Source organism: Megachile rotundata, chromosome 2, assembly GCF_050947335.1.
Source record: "Megachile rotundata isolate GNS110a chromosome 2, iyMegRotu1, whole genome shotgun sequence".
Taxonomy (NCBI): Eukaryota; Metazoa; Arthropoda; class Insecta; order Hymenoptera; family Megachilidae; genus Megachile; species Megachile rotundata.
In genome coordinates, this window is record NC_134984.1 from 20,049,975 (window position 1) to 20,076,680 (window position 26,706).

The 26,706-nt window shown below is 27.9% G+C and overlaps 8 protein-coding genes across 16 annotated transcripts; 3 read left to right on the forward strand and 5 right to left on the reverse strand.

The window, feature by feature from the left end:
• Positions 1-130: 130 nt before the first annotated feature.
• Positions 131-4,610, reverse strand: LOC100881552 (uncharacterized). 2 transcript variants are annotated; one of them, XM_076542148.1, is made up of 9 exons: positions 4,471-4,610; positions 3,242-3,345; positions 2,955-3,106; positions 2,612-2,830; positions 2,421-2,540; positions 2,119-2,354; positions 1,979-2,048; positions 1,443-1,894; positions 131-1,359 (listed from the first exon to the last, which is right to left on the reverse strand). In XM_076542148.1, the coding sequence occupies exons 1-9, from the start codon at positions 4,479-4,481 to the stop codon at positions 288-290; spliced, it is 2,436 nt and encodes an 811-aa protein (XP_076398263.1). In that variant the 5' UTR covers positions 4,482-4,610; the 3' UTR covers positions 131-287. The 2 variants fall into 2 exon arrangements, with proteins under 2 accessions (XP_076398263.1, XP_012148827.1); XM_012293437.2 differs by lacking the exon at positions 4,471-4,610 and adding an exon at positions 3,582-3,779.
• Positions 4,471-9,537, reverse strand: ABCB7 (ATP binding cassette subfamily B member 7). Of its 2 annotated transcripts, XM_076542149.1 has the most exons (11): positions 9,224-9,537; positions 6,939-7,178; positions 6,675-6,882; positions 6,435-6,601; positions 6,081-6,359; positions 5,804-5,978; positions 5,576-5,733; positions 5,335-5,498; positions 5,145-5,274; positions 4,805-5,080; positions 4,471-4,745 (listed from the first exon to the last, which is right to left on the reverse strand). In XM_076542149.1, the coding sequence occupies exons 1-11, from the start codon at positions 9,299-9,301 to the stop codon at positions 4,494-4,496; spliced, it is 2,127 nt and encodes a 708-aa protein (XP_076398264.1). In that variant the 5' UTR covers positions 9,302-9,537; the 3' UTR covers positions 4,471-4,493. The 2 variants fall into 2 exon arrangements, with proteins under 2 accessions (XP_076398264.1, XP_012148826.2); XM_012293436.2 differs by lacking the exon at positions 6,939-7,178 and having other exon boundaries at positions 9,125-9,537.
• Positions 7,249-9,114, reverse strand: LOC143266647 (SET domain-containing protein 4-like). 2 transcript variants are annotated; one of them, XM_076542158.1, is made up of 2 exons: positions 8,941-9,114; positions 7,249-8,789 (listed from the first exon to the last, which is right to left on the reverse strand). In XM_076542158.1, the coding sequence occupies exon 2, from the start codon at positions 8,771-8,773 to the stop codon at positions 7,460-7,462; it is 1,314 nt and encodes a 437-aa protein (XP_076398273.1). In that variant the 5' UTR covers positions 8,774-8,789; positions 8,941-9,114; the 3' UTR covers positions 7,249-7,459. The 2 variants fall into 2 exon arrangements, with proteins under 2 accessions (XP_076398273.1, XP_076398272.1); XM_076542157.1 differs by having other exon boundaries at positions 8,874-8,957.
• A 177-nt stretch (positions 9,538-9,714) lies between the features above and the next one.
• On the forward strand, positions 9,715-11,796 carry Pdss2 (Decaprenyl diphosphate synthase subunit 2). The gene is made up of 5 exons (XM_003706971.3): positions 9,715-10,338; positions 10,408-10,536; positions 10,603-10,804; positions 10,870-11,292; positions 11,362-11,796. The coding sequence occupies exons 1-5, from the start codon at positions 10,001-10,003 to the stop codon at positions 11,515-11,517; spliced, it is 1,248 nt and encodes a 415-aa protein (XP_003707019.2). The 5' UTR covers positions 9,715-10,000; the 3' UTR covers positions 11,518-11,796.
• A 56-nt stretch (positions 11,797-11,852) lies between these two features.
• Bet3 (blocked early in transport 3) lies at positions 11,853-12,985 on the forward strand. Its single transcript, XM_003706981.3, has 2 exons — positions 11,853-12,013; positions 12,225-12,985. The coding sequence occupies exons 1-2, from the start codon at positions 11,975-11,977 to the stop codon at positions 12,720-12,722; spliced, it is 537 nt and encodes a 178-aa protein (XP_003707029.1). The 5' UTR covers positions 11,853-11,974; the 3' UTR covers positions 12,723-12,985.
• A 547-nt stretch (positions 12,986-13,532) lies between these two features.
• On the forward strand, positions 13,533-14,301 carry LOC105663601 (E3 ubiquitin-protein ligase RNF180-like). The gene is made up of 2 exons (XM_012293441.2): positions 13,533-13,715; positions 13,822-14,301. Exons 1-2 carry the CDS (start codon positions 13,533-13,535, stop codon positions 13,978-13,980), a joined length of 342 nt encoding a protein of 113 aa, XP_012148831.1. The 3' UTR covers positions 13,981-14,301.
• Positions 14,286-17,474, reverse strand: red (LysM peptidoglycan-binding domain-containing protein red). Of its 3 annotated transcripts, none has more exons than XR_001097035.2 (5): positions 16,733-17,474; positions 16,484-16,630; positions 16,281-16,408; positions 15,813-16,197; positions 14,286-15,147 (listed from the first exon to the last, which is right to left on the reverse strand). XR_001097035.2 is itself a non-coding variant. In XM_003706991.3 (4 exons), exons 1-4 carry the CDS (start codon positions 16,907-16,909, stop codon positions 15,957-15,959), a joined length of 693 nt encoding a protein of 230 aa, XP_003707039.1. In that variant the 5' UTR covers positions 16,910-17,474; the 3' UTR covers positions 14,286-15,956. The 3 variants fall into 3 exon arrangements, 1 of the variants encoding a protein (XP_003707039.1); XR_001097034.2 differs by having other exon boundaries at positions 14,286-15,336; XM_003706991.3 differs by having other exon boundaries at positions 14,286-16,197.
• Positions 17,475-18,271: 797 nt separating this feature from the next.
• Positions 18,272-26,112, reverse strand: Cka (Connector of kinase to AP-1). Of its 4 annotated transcripts, XM_076542283.1 has the most exons (12): positions 25,543-26,112; positions 22,555-23,247; positions 21,899-22,002; positions 21,632-21,817; positions 21,321-21,510; positions 20,973-21,131; positions 20,752-20,881; positions 20,541-20,689; positions 20,118-20,296; positions 19,701-20,035; positions 19,276-19,587; positions 18,272-19,187 (listed from the first exon to the last, which is right to left on the reverse strand). In XM_076542283.1, the coding sequence occupies exons 2-12, from the start codon at positions 22,816-22,818 to the stop codon at positions 19,018-19,020; spliced, it is 2,178 nt and encodes a 725-aa protein (XP_076398398.1). In that variant the 5' UTR covers positions 22,819-23,247; positions 25,543-26,112; the 3' UTR covers positions 18,272-19,017. The 4 variants fall into 4 exon arrangements, with proteins under 4 accessions (XP_076398398.1, XP_012148837.1, XP_076398399.1 ...); XM_012293447.2 differs by lacking the exon at positions 25,543-26,112 and having other exon boundaries at positions 20,541-20,662; positions 21,327-21,510; XM_076542284.1 differs by lacking the exon at positions 25,543-26,112 and having other exon boundaries at positions 21,327-21,510.
• Between the last annotated feature and the right edge of the window lie 594 nt (positions 26,113-26,706).

Genomic DNA, 26,706 nt, shown 5'->3' on the forward strand with positions numbered 1-26,706 from the left:
AAGGTGTTTTTACTCACATTAATTTACAAACGAATAAAATAAATATTTACTAAAATTAATTATAATATATATATTACAAGTCAGAATTAGGGTAAAAGATATTAACTCCAGGATTATAAATTCTTAAATATTTTATTGTATTAAGTTTGTAACTTTTCATAAAATAAATAATATGTATATATATAATACTATATGTATTATAGACAGAGTAACATATGTACCAAGTTTATTTTGAAGGTTTATCGTTCATTGTAACTTTGTGAAGAATTTATTTGCTAATTTTTATATCAGTGTAATTTATTACAGCTACCTATCGATTCTTTTTTAATTGTATCAGTATCAAATATGTCTTTGATGATATCCTGTTTCTTTTTCATATGAGTAGGTATACCATGAAATAAATTGTCTGTAATTTGTTTTCTATTTGTCATGTCATGTTTTTTATAATCTTGACTTAAAAATTCAATGTTTTCATTGTCATCGATAGCTTTCATTGATGCTAATAACTGTTCTTTGATATAATTGGTTGGTTTTAGTTTAATACTAATTTTACTTGTGGTATCAACATCAACAGGTGTACCATGAATTGAATCAGTATCATGAGATTTTACATCATTCAATAATGTTTCAACATTTCTTGATTCTATATGTGCTTCTTGCTTATTTAATTTATTTCTTGTTTCTACATCACAGTTGTCATTCAAAATGTTTCTGTTCATTGTATCTGCTTCATTTATTTCTACTTTATCCAAATTTTCCAAAACATTTGATGAATTTTCTATAGACTTTCTTTGCAAATGTTCAACATGATTTTCATTTGAAAGAGTCATTTTTGGTTGAGTGTCCATTGATTCTGGTTCATTATAAGTTATAAATGATGCAGCATCTTGACTCCATTGTTCATCTTTAGATTCCAATGTTTGTAACAATGATTCAGTTGAAAATACACTTTGTGATATATTTGTATCAATATAGTCTTTTCTTTTAGTTGGTTCAAGTATGTACTTTTCTACATTTTCTGAAGTTGTATCTTCTTGTTCAACAGATTCAATGTTGTAGGGGACATATGCATTTTTAGTTTGTATTTGCATTTCATGAGTTAGATTTTGATCAACTTTTTGTGATCCATTTAACAAACTTTTTGAAGTTAATTTTTCTACTTCTTTGTCAGAATTATAGTAAATTTGGTCATCACTTATATTTGTTGCAAAATCATGTTTAATTGCTTCTTGAAGTGCAGTATCTATTTCTGAATCACTCTTGTGAGAACTTCTCCTGACCTGCATTTTTAACTTATTTGTATGTTCAGAAAATGTTAATTCTTTTAAATCTATAGTATCATCTACATCATTAATTAATCTAAAACATATTATATTATAGTTATAAGTAGAGATGACAACCTATTACTATAAAAGAGAATACATGCTTTAAATTATACAAACCTTCTATGTAATTGTCTGGAGTTAGCTGCAGTAATATAATTATTTTTAAAATTTTCACTTTCACTTTCACTTCCACTACCACTATCTTCAGATGAATTAGTAAATTCTTTTTTTAATGTTTCATTTGAATTCTGATATTCTTGATTTTTAAATATTTTTTTAAAATTATCATATTGCCAATTAATGTTTTCCTCTTTCTTTTTTAATTGTGAATTTTGTAAATTTATTGAAGTCTTTGAATTTTCACTTATTGTGAAATCTAGTTCTTTCAATTTCTCTTCTGAATCATCTGATGAAGTTCTCTTATGCAATGGTTTTTGAAGACGATACTTTCTGACTTGTTCCAAATTTGCCATTGTTTCTGTCCTTACAGAATTCAGGGTTTGATTTGAATTTACTTCATCATCTGCTTTCATATTTTTATCATTTACTTCGGATGTATTAAGTGTAGGCTAAAAATAGCATACAAAAATTTTTTTCATTATTTTTAAAAACTTACAAACATTTAAAAATTACATTATGAGATGAATTATTACCAAGATATTATCTTGCGCGTTTGTTTGCCATTTTTCACATTTATCTGACAATTTCAATGGATTTGATGAGCTGAAAACATTACTATATATATAAGAACAATGAAGGAAAACACTAATTTAATACTATATTTATCACATACCTAATATCTCTTAAATTTGTAAGAGATTGTGTACCAAACCGTCTATTCTTATTTTGAAGTACTAATTGTCCATTAGAATATAATCTACGTTCCCTATTATCTAGGAAATTTTCTAAACTTCTCAATTTTTCTATTGTTTCATCTAAATTCTTTTGTGTTTCTTTTCGCTTAGTAACTTCTATACGTAATTGATGTTTTAAGCTTTTACTTTCAAGAATCAATTTTCTGTGCAATGTCTAATGAAACAAAGAAACTTATTAATGTTATGAAAGATATAGTACATCATTAAACTTTTGAATTACCTGTATAGTTTCTTGCTGTTGCTGTATTCTATGATTTAAATCTGAAACTTGTAATTGCAATTTTTCTCTTTCTTCCAAATTACGGTCTTTACTTAGTTGCAACAAATGTTTATTTTGACACTATAGAAGTAATGTATAAATATTGAATCATGTACTTCTTTATATTTCTAAATGTTATGATTAGTATTCACCTGCAACTGTTGAAGTTCATTTTCCTTTTCTTTTAGTAAATCACGTGTTTCCTTTTGTACAGTTTTTAACTTTTTATATTTAATCTGAAGTACTCTCAATTCCTCATGATGTGAATTAATAATCCGTGGAAGTTCAGCATTTGTTCCTTCATAACGCTTTAATGCAGAATCTTGCCTTTTTTGTAATGATTTTAATAATTTATTTTCGTTATTTAATTCCTGTATAAAAAGGTATAATTAGATTCAGTATATCAGTAATTAATATAAGATTATAATGTGTAAGTAATTATATAAGATTTCATATCTCATTTTATTTATATAATATGATAATTCAAATTATTACATTTAATTGATAATGTGCATCAGCTAATTGATTTTGTAATTCCTTAATGCGCAACATTTTTGCTGATAAAACTCTTTGTTCAATGCTATTTTTATGAAGCTTTAAGTGTTCTGAAGAAGGTTGCTGGTGAACGTGAACTTGATATGGTTGACCTATACATAATTTAAGAATAAATGAAGTATTCATAAAAAGTGTTAAGTGTTTAGAAAATATAGAATAATTTTTTATTTACTAAAATAAAATAATAAATGAAAATTATATATGTTTAATATGATTTTAATACCAACCAAGTAAAGGATGCAAGTTCTTCTTAGATGAAAGACATGTTATATGCTTGTGTGGTAAACTACATTTAGCTTCCACTGATTTCCCTAAATTAGAATTTTGTTTTCTGTAAATTACATATGAATACACTGTGTTAAAATGTTTTTAAATAATATATCTTTTGTTCACAGAGAAAATGATATTAATAGAATTAAAATGATCCAAAAAGAAGTATTAAAATAAATAAAAAGAGTTAATTTGCAGGACCAAATAATATGAAGTATTAATCTGAATTTTTATATAGCAAAATTTATTTGAATTCTGCCAAACTGCTTGTAAAGTGTTTAATACTGTTTTGATTACCTATTGAGGTTTTTATTGGTATTGAAATGTACTACAGGTAGTGTAGGAACTTCAGTTTGCATTTTATATCTGTCAGTTCTACATCACAGCTAACATCTCAAATATATGTAATACTTGTGTTTAAAAGAATAAATTATTGTAGCTTTGTCCAAAACTTATTGTAGACTAGTCAGCATCCATAACTGTTTTTAAACAGTTGCTAAGGTAACAAACACACAACATTTCACTAATCAATGTGTTCTGAAACTATATTTATTTTTCAGAAGTTTAATGTAATTCAAATCAATGAAAATTTTCATAAATGTAAAATGTTAATTAATAAAATCTATTGAAATACATGTACTCTTATCTTTACATGTGGAACTATATGTGTTTGTAATAATACTACAATGTTACTTAAAAAGCAGTGTAAATAATTTATAGTTAACAATAAACTTTTTATTCCAGTTATTTTATTTTATTTAATTATATCATATAAATTATATAAAATGTTAAAAGAGCCTATCATTTAATACTGTATTCATTAGTAACATATGGATTTGAAACACTTTTATTTTTATAAATTTCTATACAATTATATTACAGAAAATCACATGTACTTAATTTTTTATAAATATTAGGTATTTATACTACATATGTGCACAGCACATATATTATTGTGTGGATATAAGTTTGGAATATTAAATATTCTTAATTAATATTACATAAACTAAGAATGTACAATGAAATAAAAGCATTGTACATAGTATATTTTTTCAAATTGGTATATCATGTACTAAATATTTAAGTAGATTCTTTCTAAAAAATGGGTTTTTCTTTTACTGTTAATCTATCACAAATTGCTTTCAATTGTTTGTGTCTAAAGTTAACACTTTATAAATATGTTTACCTGCATATCATACAATGTTTGTTTTAAACTCCAGGAGTTCTACAATTAGGTTCATTTTTTTCTTTAGATTTAAGCATTCCCATATGCTGCGTTTTCCATAATTTACTATAAAAAGAATTTGGCATAGATAATAAACAATCGTGTGTTCCTCTTTCAACTAAACTACCCTTGTCTAGTACTAAAATTTCGTCTGAATCCATAACTGTGGATAAACGATGCGCAATAACAATGGACGTGCGTCCAGCAGTTGCTCTGCGTAATGCTTCAAGGATATTCTGTGAAAATATTATTAAATGGGTATTAATAGCATTTAAATTATATCTAATAGACTTACATGTTCTGTGATAGAATCTAAGGATGACGTGGCCTCATCAAAGATCAAAATCGGACTATTTTTTAAAATTGCTCTAGCAATTGCAACTCGCTGTTTTTCACCGCCACTTAATTTTAAACCACGTTCTCCAACGGGTGTGTCATATCCTTTTGGCCACTGAAGAATAGAATCATGTAAATTTGCCATTTTGGCAGCTTCATAAACTTCTTCCTTTGATTTATTTAAATTTCCATAATGAAGATTATAAAAGATACTTTCATGAAAGAGAACTGTATCCTAAAATCATGTTTTAAAGTTAGTAATGTAAAATAAAAGTTTTCTACGTTATCTATTCACTTACCTGAGGAACAATTGCTATTGATCTTCTTAAAGTATCTAAATCAAGGTCTCGAATATTGTAACCATTAATGCAAACATCTCCAGATTGTGGTTCAAAAAATCGGTACAATAGTCTTACCAATGTTGTTTTACTGAAAATGTACATTATCAACTACTGTATTACAATTATTTACATTATACTTGAAACTTACCCAGAGCCAGATCCTCCAACAATAGCAATTTTTTTACCACTTGGAATAGTAAAATTAATGTCTTTGAAAATAGGTTTTCCGTCGACATATTGGAAATTAACATTTTTGAATTCAATATTTGAATTTGTTGAGTTTATATTGAAGTCTATTGCATTTTCTTTGGACTGATATTACATTATAAAATACATTAATCATTTAAACAATATTATGTCGATATCATTTTAAAATAAGTGATATGTACCTTAATAGATGTATCCATTGTCATCAGTGTAAACATAGTTTGCATATCAATAAGAGCTTGTCTAACTTCACGGTAAACTGATCCCAGAAATCCCAATGGAACTGATAGTTGAAATAAAAGTCCATTGACCATTACTAAGTCTCCGACGGTCATAGTACCTAAATACATCCTTGTGTTACATAATATTGTTATATTAGATATATTCTCAGTCTAACGAAAAATATTTACCATGTGCAATATTGTTAGCTGCTAAAACCATTATTAAACTTAAAGCACCACTAAATATGGCATTTTGTCCAAAATTTAGAAATGCCAAACTAGTATTTGTTTTAAGGGATGCACTTTCATACTTTTTCAAAGATTCGTCATATCTTTGTGCTTCAAATCGTTCATTATTAAAATACTAACATAAAAAGTCTTGGTTTTAGTTGTTTATCCAATAAATATAATATAATTTTATACAACATAATTATTAATTATAAGAACAATACTCTTTTTAAAGTACCTTCACTGTTTCATAATTAATAAGTGAATCTACTGCTTTATTACTTGCTTCATTCTCTGCTTGATTCATATAAATTCTAAACTTCGTTCGCCATTGCGTAATGGCTAATGTAAATATGGTATAAATTCCAACACAACCAAGAGCGATACTAGCATATTCGCCACCGCATTTTAGATATAGTACTGTACTAACCAATCCTAATTCAAAGACAGTAGGTATAACGTTAAATACCATTGCATTTAATACAAAATTTATACCACGACTGCCTCTATCTATTGTCTATAAAAATGTTACAAGAATAATAACAAATGATTATAATAACGAAAATTTGTCAAAGATAAAAATTTATGTTACTTTTGATAATGCTCCAGTTTGTCTACTTAAATGAAAGGCCATGTCTAAATTGTGTAAATGTAAAAAAACATTTTTAGCTATTTTTCGAATAGAATGTTGAGCAACTTTTGCAAATACTGCATTGCGTAATTCACTAAATCCTGCTGCCCCTGCCCGTGCTATTCCATCTGTTTTATAAAAAAATTATTATTATTGATTTTTAAACATAATACTATTTCTAAAACAATTTAACGTACATACATCCTATGAGTAATGTTGTTGCTGCAGTTGCAATGGCTTCTGGTGCAGTGTCTAAACTTAAAAGAGCATTACCAGTAGTTGCTATATGTTGAGTATTAAGAGTATCTATCGCGTATTTAAAAATAAAAGGAACACAGACATTTAAAACTTTTGCACCAATAAGTAAACTAACAGCAAGTTTAACTCTGTTCCTTATTTCTGGATCATCCTACAAACAAACAAACATATTATCATAACATTAATTAAATGGTAAAAATAACTTACTCTGGGCCAAATATATGTAAGCATTGCTTTAATCATATCTGATGAAGTAACTGGTTTTTTATCTTGCAAATCAAGACTTTCATGACTTAAACTGGATACACCAGGATGGAAACAATCTCTCTTTGGCTGACTTGATTTTCCACCAGTAAACCAAGGAATTTCCAGTGGAAATTTTATTGGTGTAGCAGATTTTGTTTGTAATATATTTTTTTTCCGATGAATTACATTTCCGCTACAACACTATAAAAATATTTGATTCAAAACTTTTAAATAACTTCACATGATTATTAGTAAAACTTGAATTAAAACATATATTGATGTCTTAATTATTAAAATATATTAACAGGTGGAAAGAGAAAAAATAAATGTTATTAAATATTAATAACAAAACTGTTTAAGTAGTAAAAAATTAAACAAAATTTTATAATAAATATTAATAATTTATTAAAATGTTATAAAATTATAAATCATATTATATGTTACATCTTTTATGCATATATATTACAACTTGTTTTTTACTTCTACATTATTTTTATACAAAAATTACTATATGATTCATTTAATATTTCAATGTGCTCTTCCATAAAACTTATTGCAATTGAGAAGCATTGGGTATAATTCTTTACAGTTCTCATGTTATTTAACTGATGGATTAATTGGTTCTTCTTTAAATAAAAAATTTGCATTGCTATGTCACGTGTATCTATTATATCCTCTTTAGTAAGAGAATCTCCGTATAGTTTCATACTCCAATATTTCTTTTGCAATTTTGTACTTAATATGAATAACGTAGATATTGCATTATAATTCAATCCTTGCCTTATAAATGCCATGTCTTTTTGAATGTTATTAGAAATTATAAAATCTAATTTGAACTTTGGGATATTACAACAAGCTTGCACATCAGAAATATCAAAATAAACTTCATCTAAAGGATTATTTGGTATAAAAAAACCATAATGAACATATAACTTAAGACTACTATGTGCACCATAATTGATAAAAACCTGTGATTCTTTATTAAATGATTTTAATGTAGTAATTTGATAAAATTTTTTATCATTTTTATCAGTAATCATAGATGTATGTGTGGCACTATAGATATCATGATTAAATAAATCTAGAAAAGGAGCTAAAGCTAAATTATTAGGATGTTTAATATTAATAGCACTATTTTGTTCTGTTTCTATGTAGCTTGTATCTATGTATACAGCTCTTGTATTAACAATATAATATGCCCACTTGTATCTTTCAAATGTTATTATTTTTTTAAAATTAATATTACAGTGAAAACAATTACCTTTATTATTTGATTCTAAATTATTTATAGATTTAATTAATAACTTATAATCATTGTATATTTTATGACATTCATACATGTAATTCATGATAACTGGTGGTAATAGATTTTTCTCTTTGTTTGTACAAAAATCTGGATTTGTTAAAATTTGTGGAAGACTATTAATGTAATGGTACCATTTTGATGTATTTTCTAAATGTGATTCATATACAATAAACACAGATAATAAACATTGGGCACTATACTGTTCAGTTTTTGAAAATAAATTTTTGACATTGCTTTGATATAATGTAGATGTTGTTATTAATATTTCATATGGTATTTTAATCAATATATCATTGACTCTAATTTCCTTTATCGTTTTCAACCCTCTACCAGTAACAGAAAAATTATATGGAATCAAATGACAAATTGATAAACAATTATTTCTTAGTAACCAAGATTTTAGTTGCATCAGACTGTCTTCCCTGTTTTCAGGTACTTCTGTCAAATTTAACTTCTTCTTTCGATGACGTTTTCTTGATGTTCTACCCATTATTCATATGTTATATCTGTAGAATCAATAAAAAAAATTGTTTTGAAATAGATAACTGCTTAATGCTGTTATATAACTAATTTGTGTTAAAACTATTTACTGTCATCATTGAGTAATGAACATTTTTTTTTCTTTATTCATATAATAGAGATAAATTATATAACAACCATATAGCTTCTATTACTGATGTTATAGTTGAAATTTTGACTACAAACTTTTAGCAATCTAGCATCGACTAAAACAATTATAATAAAAGTATCAAATATTAATAAATAATTAATACTTCAAACAAGCACCATTACAATTCTCTTACAGTTACTTTGTGAATGTAATATAAATTAGTAATATTACCCTAACTCCAAGGGCAGGATACAATGGGTTACATATGGATATGTTAGACAAAACTTCTTCTGAACAAGTTATTTTCCTCCGAGGTTTAATTGCACATACTGTAAATGATCTGATCCAAGGTTTCCTTTCATTGTATCCAATTTGTAGCAAACGGCGATATAAAACAATGCTTAACATTATATCAAATTTTTATTCACAAATATAGAAGTGTAGGAATGAAATTCACAAATTAGGTTATTTCATCATGTTAGGGGGTAGGTTTATTACACACTACTAAATTGTATAACTGCATACATATAATATATGACTTTGAAGTATTACTTCGTATCACTGTATAGATAAGCACAGTTATCTATAAAGTATTATATATGAAATTTGCATCATCATTTTTGTTCCACTTTTCGTGTATTTTTTGTTCACGGCGTATATGACCACACAATAAGAAATAAGTGGTAGATAAGAACCACACTGATCATAAGGAATCTCTTGAATTTAGCTGAGATGCGCGAGCTACTACGGTTCTCTTGTGAAACAAAGCGATAACACAAGTGGTATTAACATTTTCGTGACTATTAAGGTTATTCATTTTTTACGTAACAAGTACATACACATGGGTAATACTAAAGTTAATAAATTGAATGAAACATATAATATATGAGACTGCTTATGCAAATGTATAGCATAAGTTCTATAGCAACTTTACATAATAGAAAATGAATAACTATATTAACCAAAAGTTAAGTCACATGATATTTTACAAGAACAAGGTCAAAAGTGAAAGCTTGAAACGTCAATCATGTGCGTTATACCTGTTGAATGTGGGACTAATGTTAATGTAGAGGGAAAACAAATTCCACAGGTGTATACAGCAGAAAAATGTTAACGAATAAAGTTATTTTTACTTTGCCAAGAAATGGAAATCTAGCCAAAGCAGTTTTGTGTAGTGAATATAATGTATACTATAAAAAGCAAAGAAATGTGCATATTTCTATGCAGAATACATTTCATTTACATCAGTTAAATAAGGTTGAAGCCAAGCTAACAGGAAGTCAAAAACCAGATTGGAATAGAGCTGTTTCAGAAGCCGAAAAAATTGTTGGATATCCAACATCATTTTTAAGCTTACGTTGGCTTCTGAGTGATGAAATAGCAAATGTGGCATTGCATCTTAGAAAGTTGGTAGGATCTAACCATCCTCTGTTAAAAACAGCCAAGTCAGTATTTTATTAATATGTTTTATATCAATTACAAAATTGTATATTTATTGATGTTCATTATTTTAGAAGCGTTATATATAATGGACGTAATAATATGCAAGCATGGGGTCTTATAGTATTATTAATTTCAAAAGCTGCTGGGCATTTAAGCGTAGATGACATGGAAGAGGATAAAGCTGCTGGTGTATTACATAGGTATTGTGCTTTAATTTACATTGAAACATATAAAAAGAAGATGTTTTTAAATAAATGATTATTTAGTCAACGAGCTTTAGCAGAAGTCACTGAAATGATACGTACTAGTCATCTTGTTCATAAAGGATTAGTAAACATAGAACCTAGTGTTTATTTAGAAACTTCAGAATTGAATGACATGAACTTTGGGAATAAAATTGCATTGTTAAGTGGAGATTACTTATTAGCTAATTCTTGTGCTGAATTAGCAAATCTTCGTAATCAAGATGTATGTATAAACATTATTAATATGTTGGTATAAGTTTGTTCATATTTTATCGTACTTATGTTTAGATTGTAGAATTGATGTCAAGTGCAGTAAGAGATTTGGCAGAAGCAGAATTTATAGGACGTAGGGATAATCAGAACAATCCTTTACCTTCTATACCACCTGAAGACCGAACAGATTATGCTGTGAATGAATGGACTCTCCGAAATGTATTAAGTGCTGGTGCCTTGTTAGGAAAATCTTGTAAAGGTACACTGAAATTAGCTGGGCACAACAATGAAATACAAGAACAAGGCTATAAATTCGGCAAACATTTAGCATTAGCTTGGCAAGCTTGTTTGGATTTAGGTCCATTTGTTACAAAAGATCAAGCTGTAACATTCAATTTGTGTTCTGCACCAATTATGTTTCATATTGAACATGACCCATCGATTTTGGCAGAAATCGATAAAGGTTTAGAATCTGTAAATAATGTAGATTATAATAAGGTATGTTCACTATTAATATTAAATAACAAAGTTCGTAACTTTAGAATTTACTGTAACCTGTATACATAGGTTCACAAGATTGTCATGATGGGACCTGGAATTGAATTAACTAAACAATTACAAAAGAGACATTCACAAAGGGCAATGGAAGTTTTAGGTGTATTTGAAAAAAGTGATGCAAGAACAGCATTATACAATATTATAGCAGCTATGGGAGATTTCTGAATAATGATATTCATAAAAAGATAATACATTGTTGATATGATTGCCCAAAAATCAGTTTAAGGACTCCGTCCTATATTAAGTTTCTCATTCTAAAATATATCATGTGTAACTATAATAAAAGTTACATAATCCATGTATAATATAAAAAAATATTAAGTTAATAATTTATATCTTGTTGTATACAAGTAACAAAACAAGTTGTACTCATTTATAAATATAGATTGTTAATAACATGACAAAATTGATACATTTTATAATAAACGATATTTATAAATTTCATACTATCTCTGTGTCTTACAATATTTCCTAAAGATTTTCAAAAAATACAATAATAAAATGTATTCTCAAGCGACAGAAAAATTCAGATCAAAATCCCTAGATTCCTAGTTAATTTTAAGTAAAGAGTATATGAAGTGTCAATCATTATCAGTGCGGTATAGTAGTCGTGCGTGTAAACATGTCACGAACAGGCACGAAACTTGATTCAAAAAAAGTTGTAAGTACAAGTTAAAATCGTACTATCAATTTCTACAAAATATGTACATTATAAATTGTTAAATTGTTTTAAATTATCAAGTAATTATCAAAAATATGTATTAAATTATAAGTAAGGTTATGGATATAATTTGATATTCACTTTGTCATTTTAATGTATTATAAAAGTTTTTAGTGTATTATTCGTATTTATATGTGATTATAAATTCCAGAATTCTGAGTTATTCACATTGACATATGGTGCACTGGTGGCCCAATTACTAAAGGATTATGAAAATGTGGAAGATGTCAATAAGCAGTTGGAAAGGATGGGCTACAATATGGGAATTCGCTTGATAGAAGACTTTTTAGCACGTACTGGATCTGGTCGGTGTTATGATTTTCGAGATACTGCCGAGAAAATACAGACAGGCTTTAAAATATTTTTGGGCATAACACCAACAATTTCCAATTGGAGTGCAGCTGGCGATGAATTCTCTTTATGTTTTGAAGCAAATCCGTTAACAGAATTTGTTGAATTACCAGACCATTGTTTAAATTTAAAGTACTGTAACATACTGATTGGGATATTAAGAGGAGCTTGTGAAATGGTACAAATGGAAATTGCTTGCTGGTTTGTACAGGACCAACTTAAAAATGATAATATAACTGAATTACGTGTAAAATTTATTAAACGATTAGAAGATGCTATTCCAGCAGGTGAAGATTAAATAAGTTTCTTGTTAGAGGTACATATAATTCCAAGACAAAAATACAAAATATAGAATTATAATTCTCATAGACATTTTGATGTTTATGTTTTATTACAATATTTATTAATAATATTAGTTTATTAATTATTTTTATAATTATTAGTTATAACAGTGTATTTACTGAATAAAGTAAAAATATTTAATTTGTACTAAGAAATGTATATAACAATTTGTACAGAATAATGTATTTTTCAAAATACATTGCATATATGGAGATGTTATTTGACTACTTCTTTAAAATATTGTTTGAGGTTATGTATTCCTTCTAGATGCGTATTCTTTGTTCGACAAGAAAGTATGAGCCTCGAAATATAAGTTTTCGATTGTGTCGAATGATTGTGATTGGTTTGCAAACAAGAGTAACTCGCATGCATTATAGTGGTGTAAAATACGCTAAACTCAATATACTCTCTCGTTGAACGGAAAATATTTGAATTCATGTAAGAATTTCAGTCACTAAACAAATGTGTCAATGACAAATTTTTTATCACATTTTCAGCTGCGCGAAAAAGGTATTTTATATACCTTGCTAAATATTCACACTTTTTTTTTGTTTTTATATATATATGTATATTTATTTATCTTCTGTATATCGATAACCTCTAAGTTTTTATTTAAAAGTCAAAATTATATACACAAATTTTGTGTTTTTTGTTTAACTAGTTATATAATTGTATATTTTAACAAATTTTATTTATTGCCGTTGTTAGTACTTATCAGATTAGTCATGAAGAAAGGATATTAAAAGTTATATTTCTTTCATAGGTAATGGAAGTGAGGTGTAAGTATTGTAGAAAGAATCTTTTTAATGGCTCAGTAAAATTATTAACTTCACATGGCGAAATAAAAAAGGATCTTATGCATGGAGGGTGTGGAATAAATAATCCAGAACCATGTTCATTTATATCAGAGGACAATATGCCAGAATGGATTGCAGATGCTGTAAATAAAGTAAATATGTTGTGAACATTTATAATCATTTTGATAATCCAATTATTTTATTTATAAACATTGTATGTTATGTGTTTCATACAGTATAACATGTAAATATTTACAGGAATCTTGGACAAAAGGTAGACTCCATTGTTTACAGTGTAATAATCGTATAGGTTCATTCAATTTTATAAATGTATTAAAATGTGATTGCAATGAGTTTGTAACACATCCTATTAGGATAATTAATAACAAAGTTGATATTTTATATAATATTAAATAAAACAGGTTTATTATTTAAACCTAAAGATGAAACATTTATATTTACAATTACAGTAGGAGTATTTTTAAACTTCTATATTAAATATTTATATAAGCATCTATACATATCTACTGTAATATTTATGATGTAATATAATATGTAAATATATACCAAATCTTACTAAGTAATAAGTTATAAGTTGCATGTAAATAAGATGATGTGAGTAAGATGTAAGTATAGATATTAAAATAAGCACCAATAGGGATATATACAATATATGTAAACATAATAACAAATTGCACTAGACAATAAACCAGTACTAGTAATAACAATAAGAATAATCTTTATTGCATGTTTAAATGTAGGTTACTTTACCAGCAAGTAATATTTATTTTACATGTATACATAGCAGTTAAATATTTTTTAATGAATATGTACATATACACAGTCGCGCACATTCAATATAAAAATTGATTGTGTACATTTTATATACTCAACAATTGTTGTTTTATACTACAATTATTAAATTATATACGCAGAATACTTAATACATGAATATATTTACAATTAATCATTAATGCATAGCATTAAAACTGACTTAAGTTAATTGTTATGAATTCATAACAAATGAAAACAAAAGTTAGACCATGTAACAGTGTTGAATACAAATTTTTAAATTTATACTTCCTACATTTAGCATACTCTGTTTTAAATAAATTTATTGTTTGTTTATTGAATGTATATTTCAATTTTTAATATACCTTTTATAAAATATATAATTTTATTACATTTAACATAATGTAAACAACATAACAATACTAAAATTGTGTACATAATATCAGCAAACAACATTATTAATATACTATCAAACAAAATATCAAATATAGACAATATTAACAGGTACTATTTTTTCTTTCATAAAATTTTTATTAATTGTATCAACAGTAAATTTATGTAACGTGAAAAATAATTACACATAATTTATATTAAATTAAGTTATAGTAATTTAATATTTACTATTTTTTGAAAATGAAATATTTCCCATAATCAATATAAACTGATTTTAAAATTCCATTGCTAGTATTAAAAACAAAAACTTTTATTGAAAATTATATCGAAATGATTTGTGCAACAATGTAATAATTGCAGTAGTTTTTGTTGCATTGGATTTTTCAATAATAATGGTTGCTACAGATCACAAAATTATTTATTACAAAATTAAAATTATAAATTGAGCATTTACGTTCTGGATAAACCTAACATTATTCTTCATTATAAACTATGAATATTTCATATATTTAAATTAATAATTTTTATGAATAAAGATAAGGGATTTGTTATCAAAGCTGCATTTATCTGCCTAATTTGGCATTTGATCTGTTTAAAATTAAAATAAATCATATAAGGAAATAATGTTGAGAACATTTCATAAGGAAGACAAGATTAATTTAAAGAATTAAATCGTATAATAGAATATCAATGTTAAATTATAGTATCATTTTAAATTGTAATTTCTCTGAGCTATTTAGTCAACATAATTGTAATCAGAAAGTTCATAAAAATCATAAAAAAAAATATCATATAGATAACTCAAAACTTTAAACAAAAAAGTTAACTGTAAAATTAGAACACAATTGATTTGGATCAAAGGCACATACGGTTTACTAAGACATATGTTTGGAAATATTTTAAATATATGCTTGGACAATATGAGAGCTAATTGATTCATTGTTCATATAGTATTGAAGCTACGCGAATAGAAATGGTCAGTATTGTTCTCTATAAATATTTCCAATTAGAGTGTAATGAAAATATAATATAAAGTTTATGAAAAAACAATGAATATAACTTACATTAATACTGGATCAACAAATTTCAAATATGAAATAGTCTTCTACCGATTCCAGTACATTGTTCATTATTAATATATCTTTTCTTCAAATGTCTTAATGATGCCATTAGTTCATAACATGTTAGGATCTAGTAAAATTTAGCTGCTACAATTGGAATATTTCATCTTGTTCTTTTTGAAGTCTCTGTAATGATGTTTTCACTTTTCTACCCTGAGTCATAACTACAGCAGTTGGGAAGTTATGCATATCATTAGAAGATGACGATCTTAATGGTTCTGATGTAGACGGTGCTGTGTATATATTTGAAGTTACAGGAAGTGAATTACGCAATTTAGCAGATGCTCTACGTTGCTGTATATAGAGGTCATTGTCATCTGTGCAAAATCTGAAGTATAATTTATGAATAAATTCATGTACATGTCATAATAAAAAGTATACAATATAATTAATTAGTGATAAATAACTTACTCACTATTCCCCTGAGTACGCTTTACTTCTCTTTTAACACTAGCTATAGAACAATCCATTTTAGCTAAGAAGTCATTAACTGAATTATCGTCATCTATAGATGATGCTATTGAAGATGGACTAGACACCTAAAAATTATATTTAAAAATGACATAATATTAAGTGCTAATTCTGTACTTATTTACTTTAAAAAATGCAATTACATTTTGAATTCCACTATGTTCAGTTTCGTTAGTATTGTCCACTGGTAATGATAATGGGCTTTCTGGCGTAACAGGAATAAGTAAATGTTCTCTTAAGAATAAACTATCAGAAGCCCATAATCTGTTAACTCTTCTAATTTGTTCAGTCTACAAAAGACATAAAATAAAAAACTTATAACACTTATTACCTATCATAGCTTTTTGTCTATTAAATAACAATGTATATAAAGTAAAATAATAAATTCATACTGTGACTCCATATTTTAAAGCAATTCCTTGAAGAGTATCAGTTGCTGATACAGTATGTTTTATTAAATTTTCAGTTCGTGTAACATGCTTGGCTGTACTACCATACTTTTTCAATGCTTTTCCACTAGCTCTTATACACATTCGTTCTTCCATTTCTCTCGCGCCATTTCGTTCCATTCTTAATTTTTAAACTAATATTGGCGCTTAAGGAGCGCGATAAACATATTAGAAATTTTTGATATTTACAATAAAAAATCGTAGTTATACTTTAAACAACATAATCACATAACCTATTTAACAAAACTTAGCTCACATGTTATTAATGTTATTGGCAAAAGTAATATTTATTATTTTTTTGTAAAGTATTATCATGCACTTTACCAAAATGTAAGAAATGAATAGGGTGTGAACTGTAGTTTGATTAGCAAATTGTAATAATTTTTAACTTGTAATTATATTTAAAATCATCAAAAGACATGCATTTTACTACAATGCATTGTTTTTTATAGCAAATATATTTTATAATCTCAATTTTAGTCACGATAAATAATACTCGCTATGTTAGAACAGTTGCACTGCGAATATCCACTCAGCTGATCAACGTGATAGTAATTTATAGATGTTCCTTTAACCTGAATGATAGTTTTGCTTCATTCTGATTGGATATGCAAAGGGCGTTACGTATACAAACAAAGTTACTGATATCTCAAATAAAGTCAGTTTGAAGTAAATTAGCAATATCAATGTGTTAAACAGAATACCAAATTCTAGATATACTATTCCGTTAATTGCGTTACATAAGTAGTTTGACTGTAAAAATACAGTCGCGTTTATATATACATACATAAACATAATGTTATGAATTTACTTATTTTATTAATTTTATTTGTAAGTTTACTTATGAAATACAATAATTTTTTAGATTTACCATTATTTTATAACTATAACTAGGGATATTGAAATCTAGAAACTAAGAAATATAATGTCTCGACAGAATACATAAATACACATGTTTCATTTTTATAAAATAAATTAAAATAAGGTGTAATAATAATAAGTAAAGGCTCGGTAGATGGTCCTGGGCGGGTCGCAGATCGAAAAATGGAGGAATGGGTCACATAAACGAAAGTTCTTTCATGCACCTCTTGACAAAGTCCTACTGCCGGTGCTGTGACTTACAAATTATAAATTATACATTTTTTGATTAAAAAATTTGTATATTAAACATATATAAATTTGATTATTTTAATATTTTTAAATTCAAAAGTTTACGTTCAACGAGGTATTTGTGATTATGTTAGTCAATTAAGAGAAACGTGATATCAAAACCTTTGAAACTGCGGCAATTTCCGCGGATCTACATACGTCACGCTGACAGGTAGCGCCACTTTACATACGCGGAATCTATGTGAAGAACTCGCTCGCTGGGCCTCATAAATGGGTACCATAGCGAGATTAGTACTGTACACACATATACACATATATTTTAGAGATATATACATATATAAATTTGATGAAGGAAAAATAATAGAAATGGAATTGAATTTTAATAAAAACATATTCATTATAGTACGTTACACAGTTCATCTATTTTTAAATACAATATATTACAGAGAAACACACAGTTATAATTTACTGTTATTAATATTATGTCTCTTACATTATAATTAACTTACGATTATTATTATTATTGTTGTTGCTTTTCTTGTTACTATATGCTAACCTCGACAAATACATAAGGTAGCACAAAAATCATATAATGGGAGACTAATTGATATAGGACAACTTTATCCTTGAGTAGTATGTACTAATTTCCAGTAGCTGTGCAACAGTAACTGTAATATTGGTAATAAATAGTTAACATAGGGATAAATATTATGCTACTGCGGCAGTGTGCTTCCTGGATTTTGGATAAGGGGTATTTCTTTATCTAATAATCAGAACTATATCAACTAATATGCTACAAGACAAACCCCTTCCGCTATCCCAATTAATGTACTTACTTAATGAAGATCTCATCAATAAGCAGTATTTATATTTAAAATCACTGTCTTAAGAAATTGACGCGGACAAGGGTTATGTGCAAATTTCGTTTGTATAAGAGGTAATTTATACGTCTGATTTGATTTTTTTTCTACAATGGTATTCCAAATGTTAGAGCAATATAAATTACAACGAAATTGGAAGTGTGACACGTACAAGTAAAACTATCTAGAAAGAATGAGTACAAAATCTGTTCCGTCTGATGTATGTTGATAGTAGAAATGCGTATCTTAATTTACATCTCACACATACACTTTAGCAAGAGCATCAGCTCCCGCACTTGCTATAAAAGGTCGCGAAGGATGAAATGCTACATCTAAAATACTTTCGTCAAACTTCTTACGATGTGCTGTTATTTCTTGAATACAAGTCTTATTATCCATATTCCATAATCTTATACTGCAATCATGACCTGAAAATAAAACATTGGTAGTCGTATGATTTATAGTATATATATACTTATTTTTTATCTTTCTTTAAAATGTTTTATTATTACTTACTTCCTGAAAGTAAATATAAACCGTGAGGATCTACTGCAAGACTAGTAACGGCGTCCAAATGAGCAACCATGGCATGGGCAAGTGTAGCTGATCGATGGTCATAAAATCGAATGTGTCGATCTTCATGTGCTGCGACAACAAGTGGTAATGTAGGATGCGCCACGACACGATTTACTCCCTTCGTTTCATTAGCCTCAAGACGAGCTACGCTTTCACCCGTTTCTGTATCAAATACCACACAAGCTCCTTCGTAAGCTACAACTAGTTTATGCGACTCGTCTCTAATAAAATCTACCGACGTCGGTATGCCATCTGTAAAAACACAAGAACATTTTGTTAATAGTTAATTCTATAAAATAAACATTGTCCGTCAATAAAATATAATACGTGTATATATAAGCAAAATTTAAGTATAACGCACGCACCTTGTTCAGAAACATATGTATGAAGTAGTGGTGATTGACTTTCTGGGCTCCACAATTTTACAGTACCATCAGCACTAAGTGATAATAATTGCAATCGGGATTCACACATACTTAAATCCCAAACTGCATTTGTGTGTCCTTTTAATCCTTTCTGAAGGACACTTGGTTCATAAGTTTCATACGGATCTACGTTAGCTGATGGAAGTGCCCAACAGCAAATCTTACCATCTAAATCACCACTATAGCAGTGACTGCTTCCATACATAGTTAAACACAATACAGGACTTCTATGAGATCTGAATGTATATAATGGTTCTACATCTAATGAAGCTGATCTGAAATCATAAAAATAATATAAATAAATTCTGATACAAAATGATTTAATAGGCTATAAATTTCTGAACTTAAATAACCTACTTTTTTGCTGGTAAAGTCTTCTGAAGATTCCATAACTTTAGCGTATGATCATCACTTGCAGTTATTAAAACAGGTTCAGTGGGATGGAAGACAAGAGCTCGAACAGCATCAAAATGGGAACGCAATGTATATTTTGCAACCCACGTTTTTCTTAAGGTTTCCTTAGCAGTAGCTACCATCTATGCAAAAAACACAGATATTTAAAATATTTATTGTATAAACTTTAATATTATCTAGAGTCAAATTTCAGAAGTGTAAAAGTTATTTTATATCTAGATGATTTTAGGATTTTCCGACCAAATCATTCATATATGATGATTTAACGGATCAGGTAAATTGGCTACAAACTTGAGGATCTGTACAACCTTAATTTTTTACAGATGTCTAGATATATAAGTAGCAATATTCAATAACAAAACTCACATCATATGATGTTTCTGCCTCATTGTTAACACACAACTGCTCTAGTTCACCCAATTCCAATGCAGAATCACCTTCTTTATTTGGACGCTTTGGATCTGATTGTAAACCTCTATGAATTGCATCTGCAAATTCATTAATTGTTGGAAGTACTATCAAAATATGTACAAGATTAAAATATGTTGATGTAATTATAGATATGCTTAATACTAACTCCATTCAGATGAATCTATCTCCAAATGAATGGAACCTGGTGGTGATTCTTCTATTTCTGTGAGAAGATTTAATTCATTTAATACTTCTTCAGCTTCTGCATCCACATCTTCTGTTAAAAGAATAGATGGCTAAAAATAAAAATTAAAAAAGAAAGGTGTATTATTTACCAGGAAGAATTAAGCAACTGAATTTATTATACAAGAAAAAAATGTTTGTTACTTTATTTGGTTTAGGGTCCATATTTGTATCAAAAGTGTCATCTTCTACATCTCCCTCTTCTTCTTCCATATCCATATCCGTATGAGCCAAAAATTCAAAATTTGCCATTACAGCTGCTTCTGTATCTAATATTATTGCTTCAGCTATAGAAGATGGTTGCTGCCAGTAAAAACATTGCAGTATAAAGAATATGTCACTGTTGCCATATATTAACTAAATTAATATTGCTTAGTTCTACTATATTTATGTAATGAATGTGTAAAAATAAAACAATAAATTTATAAGAATAAAACCAACATACAAAAAATAAAAAAAATAAAACAAATGAACTCAAATAAGCTTATTTACCTCTACCTTTTTTCCTGGAATTCTACGAACACTATTTTCATTTGTTTGCTTATTTGATGGTTCATTGCCATTTAATGCAGGAGTATTCAAATCTTCTGAATCTGTATTATTGTTCAAACCAAGTAATGATCTAACTCTGTTTGATCGTACATCTATTATTGTATCGGTATAACCAATTTCTTGTAAATATCTAAGACAAAATTTGTAAATTGTCTTAAAAACAATTAACATAGCATCTATCAGTCATATTGATTATATTATATACATTTCCACAATGATATGAAAATTTATATAATTTATATTTTACATACTGTCTTAAAATTTGACGCCCTTGTCTCCAACTGATGTTGCTAACAGATGTAAATGGAGCTTCACCATCTCCACCACCTCCAACATCAGAATTAGCACAAGTACTACTACCTTCCTCATAAATAGGAGGTTTTACATCTCCTGGTATTACCAAATCAGTGCCATATTTTAATTTATGATACCTTGCTCTATAAGAATAACAATAATAATATACCTATACTCAACAAAAGTAGTTATTATTTCTGTAAATACAGTCACAAAAATCTTACCGTTCTTGTTTAAGTGCATATTCTAACATTTTTATTCTTCTTACTAAGTCATTTTTTAATTTTTCTTGACCTTTCCTTTCCCCTTGTAAAAAAGCTATCCTAGCCTATATAAAAAAAAGTTAAATTTACTCCTTTAATAAATTATTGTAAAAGAAATTGTTTTTCTGCAATGTAATTTAAATATATGCTTTTAAAGTTCCTATTACTGAATACAATATTAATCGAAGTACACATCATAAGCTTCTATGTAACATTTTATGTTGCTACTGAATATGTAAACAATTAAAATAATTTTCACTCTTCAATAACTTAAATATGAAGCGCATAATAATTACAAATATTGGCTATATAATCTTTGTCTATTAATTTAATCAAAATATAATAGTTTTTGCACAATAATACATTGACATTTTCTAAAGTTTAAAATACAAGATCATAGTACTGAGAATATTCTGACAAAACACACATTAGATTAAGTTATGATAATTTTACAAATTAAACATATTTACAAATTACACTGTAATATTTTCTACATCTTTAAATGTCTTAATGATGTTCTTGTCACATGACAGATGAAGTGACAATAGGAAGAAGGTACCTTAAAGAAAGATACATTGCTAAATATTGGAGATTTTTTGAACAAATCAAATTTATACCTGAAATTCTGCTCTATCGAGTTCCCACTGCGATCTTTCAAGTTCAAAGCGAGCCCATTCATGCTGAATAAAATGTAGAACGCCAGGCATAGAGTATTGTGGTCTTTCGTCCTTAGCATCGCCATTACTACCGTTGTCATTGCCCTGATGTTTATTAGTCAATGAAACATTTGAACCACTAGATAACTGTCCATTATGATTTTGAGATGCAGAACTGGAGTTGTCCTCCATCGTGGAACCACAAAACTGGCTCGGTACCTTCATTTCATGACACGGCAGCCATTACAACAACTTTTCTTTCCTCTGGAGCCCAAAGAGTGCTCTCCCGTCGGATAATGTATTTCGATCGAGTTTGCAAAAAGAAGTAATTAATACGCATGCGGACACGTTATGATTTCAATCAAATCGAGATATATTTTAAAGAAAATTGTACAATTCGGCGCGTGTTTATTAGGATTTCGTTAATTATTCAACTCTTCCGAAATAACAAACAAATATCTTCTTCTCCGTACATCTTTACAATTATACTTTCTTCCACCATTCTTGTATACTCTGTTCCACGAGAAATTGCATGAACTAGGCAACCAGATTCCCTTCTTTCTGCGCATCTCCTCTGTTCAATTCTACTTACTTTATAATCTATGGTAATACACATGCGCTCTTGATTAAGATCATGTCAACGACAGTATATACCTAATGGACAAAAAGTTTAATGACATCTAATTCTTGTTCATCACAGTACTTTGTTTATTAAGCAAAAGACGGTTTTTACGATATTTATACATTTTATGATTGTATTGTAAAACTTGAGTACAAATTTTTTTTCACCTTGTACACTTATCATACTATTACCGGTTTTCCATGTTTGTTTTTCTCCACCATATATATGAACATTAAGTCAGAAACAATTTCTAAAGAGGTATCACTTTTACGATCATGAATTTTCCTGTTGCGCAAAGCGTATGTCATGTAGTTAAATTATTCTTTCGATAAATGAAGTATATATTATTTGTTCAACGAGAAATCATACCTATCATCAAATGATTTTTCGTTTATACTGTGCATGTTGTCTCTGACTGGTTCAAATTTCCTTCGTAATCAAGAACAATGCGCATGCGTATGATGCCAAATGCATATACCCCGTAATTTTTTATTTTGTATGCTCTATACATTAGGCATTACTATTGCCATATATACAGATTTAGGATTTAGAAATGTAGGAATTTAGGAATTTAGGAATTTAGGAATTTGAGAATTTGATGATACTCAAATGTAGACAGCAAGTCATCACTATATCATTACTTCATTTGCCTGTTCATATACTTTTGTCCACCGTGTATATCGTCGGTGGAGTAGAAAACGCAAGGTAGGTGGGGCAGCATCAACTGGTGCGAAGTTTACTGAAGTTAGCCACGTTGCACGAATTCAATATAATTCGTCGTTTAACGTACAATAAAATACATAAAAATTGACTACACTTCGTGAAAGATTACATTTTCAAGACGAATTTTCATTTATACTGCGCATGTTGGTTCTACGCTGCTTTCTACGCCTTTTGACACTTATATCGAGATCGCGTATAAACAGTGTTCCTTTATTTAGTATTTTTCGCATCATTATTTGTTTTCGTTATTCATATATTTCTATTTGCCGCATATATGATCATAAAGTGACAAGAAGACGATAGAGGGATATCACATTAGCGATAAAAACCATTTTGAGCTTGTCAAATGCGTAAAGTATGCATGCTTTCTCATACAATAAAGTGTATATTTTATGACTCATAATGGGTGTGTATGATTACCGATCGTATTTTTAATTTGTTAAATCTATCGATTATATTTTTCAATTTGAAAACTGCCTAGTATTTTTTCATTATTGTTACAATTAAGAGCTCTATTAGAAATTTATATAAAACGTGTAAAAAATATTTAACAGTAGTACTGTATATTAATCTATCTTCTACATTGACTGATAATATTAACTATTTTTAACATTACTTTGCAACAATAATCGTCATAGTTGTGAATCTAATTATTCTAAGTATATGACAATTTATGTAAAATTGTATCTTAAATAATACAGAAAATTTCTAATATAATACCGGTTTATAAATAACATATTTAATCAATATACTTCATACATTCTATGTATGCATCATACTCTGTGTATTATACATATAAAGTTTTATACTGCACAATAAATATATTATTTTTAGTTTTTATACAAGAAAGCTAATTTCGTGCGAAAAAATACAATTGATTTGCGTAAAAGTAGTAGTATATGCGTATGTTATTTACTTTTCTTAAAATTAGAACTATAATGAAGTCCTTTGTTAAGCGACGTCCAGTGAGATTGAAATTCTTAGTGCTATGTTTTGTATTCCATTTTGAGGGTTCGTTTCAAAACACATATACAACAGTGATGGTTAGTGCCCGTGGTGTCCACTGAACAACTCACAAGCACTAATGTTTATGGTGCGTGTAATGATTTAGTGTAGAACACAAGAAACAATACCGAACTTTCCTTCACATTCTTTGTAATCATACAAGTATAATGTCTATAGATTTCTACATACTATTATGATGTATGTGTCGGTTAAATTAAAAGTGTTACCATCGATTATCGATAAACTATCGATATCTTATAAGCATTTAACAATATATCGATTACGACTATTAGTAGTGACTGACATAAAATGCAATGTGTAATTTTATTAATTATATCTATTTATTCTTGTTTAAATTTCAAACTTAACCTAACCTGATAAATGACTTTATTATTTAAACGTAATAGGTTAGGTTAAGGTACGTTAGAGATTAGGTTAGGTTTTATCATTCAAATCCATTTATTGCACTTCCATCATTCATTTGTTTTATTGTTATTTAATGCCGTAATCGGTATATTGAATTATCGATAACATTCTGACACTATCAATCGAAAGTTTTTTCCTTCAGCAAGTTCCCTTATGTGTAAATTTTTACCTACCCTAATGCTGACACTTTGCGAAGTTGTACGGACTTGACCAAAGTTTCAAGTTCCTTATTATTCTTAAACTACTATTTCAGTAGATGTATTCCGACTTCTTAAGTGTTGCCCCGGGCCCAACACCCGGGCAAGTATAATTAAATAAACACATCGGAGCTCAGAACGACTGTTTATGGTTCACTGTAGGCATCTTACGTGAATCTAGTATGCTTCTAAAAACATGCAGTCTGGGGATAGGCATATACGCGTCATCAGGATCAACGGTTTATGTCATAAGGGTTAGATTTACGACTTTCGGTCATCATGAGTTAATTAACCGAGCAAAAACTGTGATGGCAGGTAATATTATTTGAGATTGAATTGTTGAATCAGTTTTTGATAAGGGTTAACTGCTATTACTGTCTGGGCCCTACAAATCCTAGTAGCTGCTATGATTACAGTTATAGACTGAAAGTCGTAAAACATTGTAATTCCCTTAATCGGTTAAGCATTAACCGATTTTGATCAAATTTTCAACATGTATATAGATCTAGAAAATCTTGGATCCTGTTATTACTTTTTTATTTATGATTTCCTGCTCTACAATATGTAACAACAGAAATAAATATATTATAACGAATTAAACGTGTTTAATGTATACATTACATTCCACTTTCATATACATTGATGTAACTATAAAAAAGTATATGTACAACTTTCACAATTAAGTTAATAGAAAGTTCACCAAATAAATGATTGCTATATGTATTATTAGTGTACAGTTTACTGCTAGTATTTTCTATGAAAAGTATTGTATCCAGATGAAAGAAATAGTATTGATATATATTCCTGATTTAATTTTATTTGATTAATTTTGTATATGTGAACTTAATATTGTTAATATAATTTTACGATAGTACATCCGTAATGTACATAAGTTTTAATCTAATAAATGTAATGAAAATGATTAAACACTGATATATTATTTTGCAATTAAATACAGTTCCACAAAATTGTGAATCTTAACCTCAAGTTCAGTAGTGATAGTATATTGGATTCTATCTTATTCTAATCTTTTCTGAAACGTTATATAACGAAATGTTTATCCTAACCTGCAGTTTGTTGGGAAGCGATAGGTTTCAGATCCTTAATAACAGTTTTTAAGAGATATGATATGGTTATGAT